At 46.1% G+C, this 11,129-nt stretch overlaps 1 protein-coding gene across 1 annotated transcript in view; it reads right to left on the reverse strand.

Moving 5' to 3' along the window:
- RGL1 (ral guanine nucleotide dissociation stimulator like 1) overlaps positions 1–10,068 on the reverse strand; it is a 65,307-nt gene extending 55,239 nt beyond the window's left edge. The window contains exons 1-2 of the mRNA XM_042873923.1: positions 9,968–10,068; positions 9,110–9,220 (exon numbers count right to left, since the gene is read on the reverse strand). Coding sequence (XP_042729857.1) covers positions 9,110–9,220; positions 9,968–9,994 — 138 coding nt within the window. The 5' untranslated portion in view covers positions 9,995–10,068. The remainder of the gene's footprint in view (positions 1–9,109; positions 9,221–9,967) is intronic.
- Positions 10,069–11,129: the final 1,061 nt, after the last annotated feature.

Raw genomic sequence — 11,129 nt, forward strand, 5'->3', positions numbered from 1 at the left:
TGCCTTTCAGGAGCTAGGCCAAGATCTGATTGTTTGTGATCATTTCTACACACAGCTGTGGCCCCTTACAGCGCTGCTATAGGAAGCTGTGTATTTAGAGAATAGATTCCTACGGCGGTAGTAAAAGATGCACGTTCAAAGCGTGCATACACACACTGTCACTAAACATATTTTTAATTAGCTTTAGCAAGGCTAAATTTAAATCCAAGCATGACTAACATGCTCGCAATGCTTCAGTCTGTTTCTTAAATGAAAACATCAAACCCTGAACTGTAAAACTAATGGTTTCTCCAGGGCTGTTCTCTCCACAGCATCTCAGTTGAGTTCATATGCTGCTTCTCCCAGGCTTTCCGATGACACATAGCCACATTCCTTGCCAACACTTCTTTAACCCAACAAGTGACCTACATCTTCCAACGTTCAGAAGGAAAATGCCAGTTTCTCTTCAGAGCAAGCTGATTTTTTGTTACCCCTTTCACTCCTTTCTTCTTGGAGAAGCAAACAAAATAAAATTCACTGATGTTAGCAGCAGGACAGTTAAAACACTATAATTAAGGCAGGATCTTTTCCATCCAAGAAGCATAGTTAGAATAGACAGGCATCCTGGCTATCAGAGGAATTCCCAGGGGATATCACTTACTGTACAGGGTGTTGTTATGTCCCCACATGTCACAGGTAACCTTAAAGAATGTCAAAAGCAAGCTTTCAGGTTGAAACAGATTGCCTGAGAGATTTCCGAGATGCAGTCACAAACAATCAGTGCAAAAACAGAACAGTGCAGTCAACAGCAACATCTGCTCTTCTGAGACTCCCTTACCTCTCATTATTCCACTTAATGGAACAGTCATTAGCAGGAGATGCCTCTGCACAGCCCATATGAAGAGAAGCTTCCTCTGTGTCTCTTCCTAGTTTCAAGTGGCCAAGCAAGAGCATCCTATAGCCTCACTCATTGTTAATAGTATGCAAGACTAAAGCACTGCAATCCAGTCACTCTCTGACAGTTTGGAATGTGAGGTTTTAAACATGACCAGAAGCATGATACGGTGCTATAAAGCTAGCTATCCTTCTCATCACGCACGTTGCATTTGGAACTGCAAAAATAAAAGACCGTAATTTTTCAGGCTTCCATTTTAAAATTTATAATAAGCTCAGGTCTCATGTTCAAATGTTTGTTGCACAGACACCCAGCTAATGATTGCATCGCAGTGTGCTACTGGAATATCCCTAGAGCAGAAAAGCATACCTGAATGAGGAAGTAAGGAAAAAGCAGTTGTTAATAAGGGGTATGATGCTAGTGTACAACTATGACTACAGCTGAAGGAAAGGGCAGGAGGAAAGAGCCTACTCAAAATCAGAAGGTAAGCCAAATGAATTCCAGGGCTTTCTTTCGATAACTGTGTACCTGTCCATAGGTAAAATCATTTGATTGTCTCTGAAATCTCCTATCTGCGTTCCTTGCTGGGTCTCCAGCAGTTGGCAACTACCTTCTGCCACACCAAATCCATGTGAGCACTCCCCATCTTCCATCCTCCATCTGCAAGACAGGTCCTCAGAGAACACGGCATTCTGAGTGCAACAGCAGGGTGCCTGTCAGCTCCTTGTCAACTGCCTTTCTACTTCTGCCAAATACACAGTCTGAACTATAGCCCAGCCTTGGGCTTGGTGGTCACAACAGGCAGCAGGATTTCAAGGAGTCTGATTTAGCCAGAAGAGACCAACAAATGCTACAAATCAACAGAAAGCTGCAGCAAGGACAAAGATCAGCTAAGTGCTGGCCTACTGATTGCACAGAAAACTACACTTGAGAAGAACATCTGGGACCTAAGAGTATGACAAAAATAAATCACAGAGTTGGCTTAAAAGTGCACAGAGGAGGGCAGGATCAGGCTCAGAGAAAATGTGAGGCTTTGCACATTCCGAAAACGTTGATGGTTCCAGGCACCATTTAAATCTCAACCTGTACTTAGGAGGTCAGCATTGGAAAGAAAATAAATCCCAACTAAAACTTCTTTGCAGACTTGCTTTTCAAGTCAGTGAGGAGGTTATATCCTAGGTCCTAATTGCAATTAGACAGTTCCGTACCGTTTCTCACTGATCTCTCCAACACAAGCTTCCTGCCAACGTACATGACTACAGAAGCATTCAGAAGCCAAACATGTGGTTACATGCAGCACAAGACAATTATTCAAAAATCAGTTTTAACGCGCCATGAAGTTCTCAGGAAAGGTACTTATCAAACACTATCAGTGCTAGGAAAATACATAAATATTTAACGACAGAGTTGAAGCTTCTCACCTTGTTCCCTTTCAGAATTTTGGAGGGATTTAAAGCACCCTTTGACAACAAGGTCTTCATAGTTTTGGAAGAACACGTTCAGCTGTACGCCCAATGCTACAGCATTAAAGATGGCTTGAGAAATAAGTAATCTTTTGAGTCAATCTCTCACTTAACAGACTCCAGAGCCAGAAGTCCAGCTGCGGCCAAGAAGGAAAGCAGAAGGAAAAAAAAAACATGTCTCTAAAATCTGCTTTAGAAATGTAACCAATGGCTAAACTAAATCAGGCAGCACTGGCCATGAGGGAGCTTATTATTTCACCGTTATCTGGATATTTAAGACAGAAAGGAAGAGCAGTCTGTGTCATCCATTAGTACAGTGAGAAACTTAATACTTGAGGACTGGCTCACAAGGCTTAGCAACCATTTAAGATGTGGAGATACAGGCCCTGCATGGCTCCTCCCGAGCACTGGGCTCAAGGGAACTCCCATTCCTGGCTGGATTTTCCGAGACCTGCCCCAGTAAAAACTCCAGAGGCAAAGCACAGGTCTTTTCCCCACTCCTTTCAGGGTAAGGTGAAGTACTCTGACAGGAAGAACATTTGCAAGCATTAAGGAGTCCCTCCTGGTTCTCATTGCTCTCTACTTCCCTTAGATTCCTGGAGCTCTGGACACAAGTCTCCCACCCCTCCCTGCAGCCCCTGGAAGGGTGAGATAAAACACTCCAGCTGGCTGACAGGGGAGCTCTGCAAAAAATAACTTCACTGGACTTTGAAAACTCTGTTTTTCATTCTGTAATCTTCTTGTCCATCTGCCTGTACCACACCCATGCCTCTCGCTGCTCATTTTCTGTAGCATGCATCCTTTCTATCATTCTTATCCCACTGTCCCCCCTCCTCCATTTCCACACCAGAATTTTTCAATCTTTTCTAATGCCTCTCTGCTACTTTTTTGCATTTGCTTCCCCACGTTCTGCTTACCAGTGCACGTTCACACAAACAAGGCACTCTTCATGCACTTTCACTGCCATCACCTCCTGCCTCCCCTGCAGGCACTCCTCTCCCACCTGCCCTTCTCTGCTGCTTCTCGAACAACTTCGAACATAAAATGACATCGGTGACTCTTCTTCACAGAGCAGTCTCTCCAGCACCAGGACAGACTAGCACCACTGCCTACCTTGAATTAAGCAAGGCTTTACAGCCTCATCTTTTCCTCATCAGCCTGGTTCAGACAGTGGGGACTTCTACCACAAAGCAGCTTCAGTGCTGATGCTGTACAGTTATTTGCTTTCTTTGCTCTCCCTGCAGTGTCACCCCACCATCTGGTTGATCTGATGATTTGAAACTATTCATTTCGTTAAGATAACCAAACTATAATCTTCAGATAATAGTCAGACACAGCTGTCATTTTCTTGATTATCCTATCTCCTAGTTTAAACCAATTTTCTTGAAAACAACCAGAATTGCAGAGTCACACCAAGGACACCATCCAAGGAGATCCACACTTCCCATCTCTGCTGGCAATAACCTACAACACCAGAGCATCACATCTGCCTTTCTGGTTTCAATCATCCTCGTGGGTCACATGTACTTTGATTGACTAAAATGTCCAAAGTTGGAAGGGACAAAAAAGGACAAAGATATCACAGAATCACAGAATCACAGAATTGTAGGGGTTGGAAGGGACCTCCTGAGATCATCGAGTCCAACCCCCCTGCCAAAGCAGGTTCCCTACAGCAGGTTGCACAGGTAGGCATCCAGGCATGTCTTGAACATCTCCAGAGAAGGAGACTCCACCACCTCCCTGGGCAGCCTGTTCCAGTGCTCCGTCACCCTCACTGTAAAGAAGTTCTTGTGCATGTTTGTGCGGAACTTCCTATGCTCCAGTTTCTGGCCATTTCCCCTTGTCCTGTCTCCACTCACCACTGAAAATATCAGCCTGTAGCAGAAATTTTAATTCTTTCACAAACATGTCTCTGTGTTCTGCTACGTAACCTCAACCTGCTACAGTTACACCAATTCCAAATGTCAGCCTCTTGTTGCTTTCTCCTCTGCCAGACCATTAGATTTTGTCAGCGTGCTTCTGCTTTTGTCACTGACCTTAATGAACACATGACAGCAGTTCAGTTGCAAGACTGACCTGCAGGACTCCCACAGGCAGCTGTCTCCAGACCAGCAGTTTCTCTTTGCTTCCTAGCAGTATCTACTGCTTTGGCTCAATTCTTGTCAGTTACCAAGGATCTTCCTCCACTGAGGTAGCCTTAAACTGTCTTTGCTCTTTATACAGTCATTCATTTCTGCCTGCCTTACTGTCCTACATCATTCATCCCTTTCTCTTTCCATCTCTGTGGGGTCTATCCTGCTCACCCCTATCCTTGGTGCATCTTCACTGGATGCACCCACTGGCACCTGGCACACACACAACCACCAGGCCAATTATCTTCAACAGTAAAACCTTTTTTCCCCTCCCTTTTACTTCATTTTTGTCCTCTCCACAGTCAAAAAAATTCAGTATTTCAATTTAATCTCATTCTACATCTGCAGTCCTTGCTCCTGAAACTCTCCAGCCCTCATTCCTCTTTGCAAAGGACACCTTGAGCAACTCTCACTTCTACTGTATGACAACTGTGGAATTTTCTTGCCTGTGCTCCTTCTCTGATCCTGTCACTTATCTGACAGATCCCATCCCATTTCCCCATAACTCCTTCTCTTGGACCTTTTGCCTCTCATATTCTCATCACTCACTTCTCCCATTCAAAGTTTATTTCAGTACATCACCTCTTAAAAAAACTCCTTTTTTTCCACCTACTTGCTGCTTCTTCCCTTTTCTTTCAACTCCCTGTTTACTCTTCAGTTTGTGTCTTACAGTAAGTCATCGACTGGAGTTCACCTTTTCCAGCACTTATACTCAGTCAGCATACTGCTCTTGGCAACAGAAATTAAGGTGTTCAGAAGCTGATCTACTTATACAGCTCTACTCTTATCTGCTTCTGGCTACAGTATGATTCAGCCAGTCTCTCAGCCTTGTTTCACAAGTACATGGCTGACAGTTCAAGACCAAAAAAAGACCACAGAACACTAAACTCTTCACCTGCCTTTTCTGCTTTGCTGCCTTTTCTTCACAGACAATAGCGCTGTCCTGTCTGACATGCAGGGTGCCAGCCTATGGGCTGCCTTTACATCCTCAAAAGTAAGCTCAATCTCATTTTTTAGGTTTGTGTCATAGTTTTTATACAACCTTCTCTTTCTAGGCATATCATTAAAACTCTTTGCTGCACCCTTTCACCTTCTAATCCCGTTACTGGTAGGTCTTCTTCTCTAGCCTGACGTAATCTCATTCAAAATGATGCTGAACATCCACTCAAAAGGCTCCTGGCCCTCATCATCCCATCCATCTATACAGTTCTCTGCCTCCCCATTCTCTCACACAAGTTTGGTTATCAGTCTGTTTCCATGGCCTTCATGGTTCCTGGATTGTTCCCAGTCTCCACACCACCTCTCTCGCTCTCATGACGATGCCTTCTGCCACACATCTATTCTGCAGACACTTCCACCCACTTAGGTTTAAAAAAAAAAAAAGAAAAAAAAGAAAGTCTTCATGCTTTCTCTTGTTGAACTTTTCATGCTCACTAGGGATCCTCTTTAAACACCTCCAGAAGAAACACTTGGCTTTGGAAAATTTTCCTAAGACTTTCTGTTGCCTTGATGTTTGCAAATAACTTGAAAAACACCAAGACTGGGGTGAGATTCATAGCACTGCCTCAGACACTGGCCAGCAGAAGAGATAACATATGTGCACAGACATATGTGCCTTATCTGATACTTAGTCTGTACATTCCTTTTGGTCAGGGTAGTCCTTTTGTGCAGCATCTATCACAACACTGAGCTACTGCTGGGGTTACTAATCCTTCCTAATACTGTAGTGCCTAAAGTCTTAATCTTCACTAAATATTTAGTGACTAAGCATTTAATGACAAAACCAGTAGTTATTATTGGCATCCTTTGATGTCTGTATTAAATTTAAAGCTGAAAATGTGGTGTTTATACAAAAGCTTCACACTTCTGAAAGACACAGAACTACTGACGACTGTGTAAGTCACAGCCTGTTTATCTTCTCCTTTTATTAATTATAGAAGTTTGAAAATAAACAAGTGGTCAGGGGACTTAAGCTGTAATCCTACAGCGGGCTTTTAAACATTCCCTCACAGCAGGGATGACCATTCAGAAGCCTGGACGGTTATGTTAGTGTATAGAATTTTAAGAAAAGTGTATTAGCCCTCTTGAAATATAAATAATCTAAGGTCATTCACTTACTGGTACCTCTTCAAGAACATATTTATCCATGACTTCCAACACGAGGGGGAACAGCTGTTTATGAGGGTACATAGTGATAGGACAAAGGGAGACGGTCTTAAACTGAGACAGTGGAGGTTTAGCTTGGATATTAGGAGGAAGTTTTTCACACAGAGGGTGGTGATGCACTGGAACAGGCTGCCCAAGGAGGTTGTGGATGCCCCATCCCTGGAGGCATTCATCCCTGGACACATCAAGTAATTCACCCCCCAATCCTTTCCAGCTGAAACGTCTCTAGTTTACAAACACAGCACCACTAAGAACCATCCACTCCGGAATCACTGGACCAAACCCCTACTCTGATGCCACACAACATTCAATGTCCACATGCAACATGGAGGTTCTTGAAGAACTTTGGCTTTTCAAGTCACAAGGCACCTGACCCTCTGCAGTAAACCACCAGAAACTCAATGCCTCAGAGAAGGTCAAACTAAGTAGACCTTTGCGGGATACAAACCGACACTGAATAAGTCACTGTTTTCTAACCTTAACCCACACGTAATCAGTGACAGAGTTACCATATTTGTTACAATTAAAGCTCAATACTTGCAAATGCACAAATACATTATTCCCATATTCTTCAGATGTCCTCCTGTCTTCAACCTGAGGGTGAGGGCCACCATTGATGAATCCAACAGCTTTTTAATTAAGCTCTATGAATTTCAAAGTTTTGAGAGGAAAAAAAATAAAAATTACATCATAAAACTCTGTAAGCTCCAGATTATAAATAAAAAGACAAATAGATAAAAAAAAGCAATCACCTGATAGCAATTACAAAAGAGACAATTATGCTTTTCAGGGCAAAACCACAGGAGGTAGGGATGCCTATTGATAGATAACATCCTGGGTTAGAGGCTATTTGCTGGCCTTAGAACCACAGTAAAGCCATTAATAAAACAAGATCGCAAAGAGCTTAAAATATTTTCTGTTCTGAACAGCTTAAGGGAACAAAAAACCCATATGTTTAAAAATATCCTTAAATAAAGTGCATGAGATCATTGCTGATTAAAGATGCCAGCTTGGAAGCTGCAGTCACTGGTTTATGCCCGGCACAGGTGACACACTGCCCCACTAACAGGGCTCCACCTGACCTGAAGAAGCTTGCACTAGACATAGAAAGCCAAAAGCCACCTCTGTGACCTTGCAGTCCCTTGTCCTATTACTGAGACCAGCACCTTAAGCTGTGCCAGTGGTCTGAGCAACACAGACACATTCTTCCTTTGAGAACGTGATCAAGGCTTAGCAGATTCCTTCGACGCAGGCAGAACAACTGTCTGAAACAGGAGAAATTCATGCTTTTCTGAAGGACGCTTTTGGGATGTGGGCTCACTCACAGTGACCTCCACCTCTTACAAAGCCACCACCTGGGAATCTTACAGGAGTGCAAAAATACTTTCTACTGTTTTTCTATTGACCCTGGTAAAAATGGGAGGCAGAGATGGGAAATGTGCCACTCAGAGGAAGCAGATTTGAAATTATCTCTTCTGAAAAGAATTCTGTGTACTTCTTGCAAGCATGGAAAGGGGAAATTCTAAGCACTATCTGTATGCAGGACAAAATTTGCTTATCTTTCTTAACTGTGCTTTCAGCATCGCTATATTGCTTCACGACGTGGAACTTCACAAGAAAACTATTTGATATACATCTTTGAGCAGATTTAAAAGGGCTTGAAAATACTAACCTGGACACTATCACAAACCAAGTTCTTATGTGACTGCCTTTGATCTTAAAGAAAATCTATTAACATAAAATAATACCAAAGTTACAGCTACCTCCTGAAGTCCTGGCTCAGATTGACACAGCTGCAGCGATTCTAGGGAAGTGAGGACATTTTCTATCAGCTGGGGACTTGGCCTGACAAAGGTAAAGGCACTCAGCAGCATGCCAAATTAACTGTGTGTGCATTTAAGCTTATTTCACTCACCGCTAAAGCCTCCCTGCTTTGAAATACACCGAGCACATAGCTGTAGTTCTTGCAGAAATGCTGACAAGTAAAAGGGAATACCAACATCTCATCTGGCCCAGAAAGAAAGAGTGAAACAAGACCCAAAGCTACATTCACTCAAACTTGGAAGAAGTTTCTGCTAACTTTTGAGAGACCCTCGTTAGTTAAAATACAGTGACTCTTCGCTTGAGGTACATGAAGCAGACTGAAACGAATCACAGCCCATGTGAAATAACTGTTAAATGCCCAACATTTTAGATCAGACCAAAAGACAACCCTTATTTCTGCATGAAGCATCACCTGATCCACGGCCACGACCAGTGAGATCTGTTTTCATGCACATCTGTAAAAAAGGAAGAGCCAACAGTTCTTTCAGACTGCCCTGACAGACAACTCCAGCATTGTTGTTTTTAAATGACGAGAGCAGCCAGTGCTAGAAGTTAATATCACAGAGATTGGTGTGAAATTCAGCTCTCTGTGGCAGGCTCCAAAGTCCACGAGCGGCTTTCCAAAATGCCACCGTGCCAGCTTCACTTACCCCGAGCCACCTCGCTCCTTTGTTGGCAGCTTGCTGAATCTGCACTCTTTTCAGGGTGACATGGTAAACAGCTCCCTCTTCCACCTCTTCGCCCCAGTCTTGAATTGAGCTCTGCCGGGAAAGGGAGAGAAAAACAGAGAAAGGAACTTTTCCCCTCTCCTGCAGACCACAATCCATACCAGGTGCCGTGCTGCTGAGGGCAGAGATGGGCTGCACAAAATAAGCACAACAATCAAAGCGAGATGGATACTTTTAAACGGAGGGAGCACTGGAGATATTCTTGGCAAGCTGGCCCTTCCTGCGGTATCGAGATACCCTGACTTTCCATTTAGCTATTTTTCCTAGACTAGCACATATTTCAAATAGTTGTACAAAGTCTTTTCTAGGGAAATAGTTTGGTTTTGATTAGCAGCCTCTCTTCCCTCTCCCTCCCACCCCCCTTCTCTAAAGCAATTAATCTCTCCGGCCTTTCATTTAGGGAAGGAACGGCACTTTTAAAAACCGTTGCACACTCGGACGGACAGCCTTTCAACTTCCACGAGCGTGTAAAGCGCAGCGACCCTCCGCTCCTCTGACAGGAGGGATCCGAAGCGCTGCGGTTCGCTTCTTCAAAACCTATTATTTCCAGCTGCAAAAACTTTGCGCAGCCGAAGCTTTAAAATTCACAGCTAACGAAAGGAAAGAAAGGAGCGCGACGTCTCCCCAACTTTAACCGGACACGTGCCGTGACGATCGCGGCGAGGAGCCGCACAAAGAACCGCCGCAGCCCCGCACGGACCCGGCCGGGCTCCGTCCCGCAGCGCAGACGGACGCCGCGACGCAAAGCCGACCCCGCACCCCGCGGGAAGACCCGGTTACCATTTTAGCTTTCCACGGCAATCTCATTCTCAGTTCCTTCTCGGGCGCCTCGACGGGACATGCCGCAGCCGCCGGGCGCCGACGCCGCTCCTCTCCGTCAGCGGCCGCCGCCGCGGGCCGGCCCGAGCCGCGCGGCCCCTGGGCTCCGCTCCGCTCCGCGCGGGAGGCGGGAGGGCGGGCGGCGGCGCCAGGCCCCGCCCCGCCCCGGCCCCGAGCCGCCCGGCCCCGCCGCCAACAGGAAGCCCCCGGCGGGGCCGAGCCGAGCGCCGTTTGCCTGAACGGAGCGGCGGGATCGCGGCGGCCCCGCGAGCGTGACGGCGTCCATCCGAGCGGTGCGGGGACAAAGGGCTCGGCGGGACCCCGCGGGCGGGGCTGCGGGGCAGGGCGGGCATCGCCGAGCCGTTCGGGTGTAAAACAAACGCGTGCGCGTGGCTGGATTTGGAGACGGGTTTCGCTTCAGAAACTTATTGCTACAAGTTGCGAAGCGAGGAAATGGAACGTAGCTGTTAGCAAAGCGCGGCTGCCGGCGGAGCCCGGCTCGCTGAGGTGCCAGCATCCCGTGCGCAGCCGGCCCGGGTCCGAGCGGGCGGCACCGGCGGCGGCAGGAGAACCTCCTCACCGCCGGACACAGAAGGGAGCGGGATTGAGATAAGGTTCAGTGTGACGGGAGAAGCGTTCCTACCCCCCTCTGACCTGCACGACTGACGTTAGGAAACAAATCCTGGCCACTCTCATCTCATCTGTCCCGCCTCAAAAAATGACTCCGTCCTGCTCCTGCCCGTGCAAAGTGAGAACACGTGCTGATGGTCTCCTCTTTGGTCAGCCCAACACTGACCATCTTAACAGCTTCTAGAAGACTGCTGGCTGTGCCTCCACCGCATCCTCTGCATGACAGCGCAGTGTTAAGTTTGAACACACAGAGCAGGAGGCCCTGCCTGGTGCGCTGCCCTGCAAGACACGGGCTCGGTGCTTCTGTCACCTGCTGACGAGTGGATGAGACTTCTGCCTGGGAACAGTGCTTCCAGCTCAGCCTCTGGGGCACCTGTCTGCTACCCAGCAAGAAAAACTCCTCATACTGATGCTATAATGACTAGATTATCTATTTATTTATTTCCCACCTCCCATCTCAATGAAGACTAAGCAAAACATCCTTCTTTTTCCA

Source organism: Lagopus leucura, unplaced genomic scaffold (genome assembly GCF_019238085.1).
Source record: "Lagopus leucura isolate 7727_CA_CO unplaced genomic scaffold, USGS_WTPT01 Super-Scaffold_100009, whole genome shotgun sequence".
In the NCBI taxonomy this organism is placed as follows: Eukaryota; Metazoa; Chordata; class Aves; order Galliformes; family Phasianidae; genus Lagopus; species Lagopus leucura.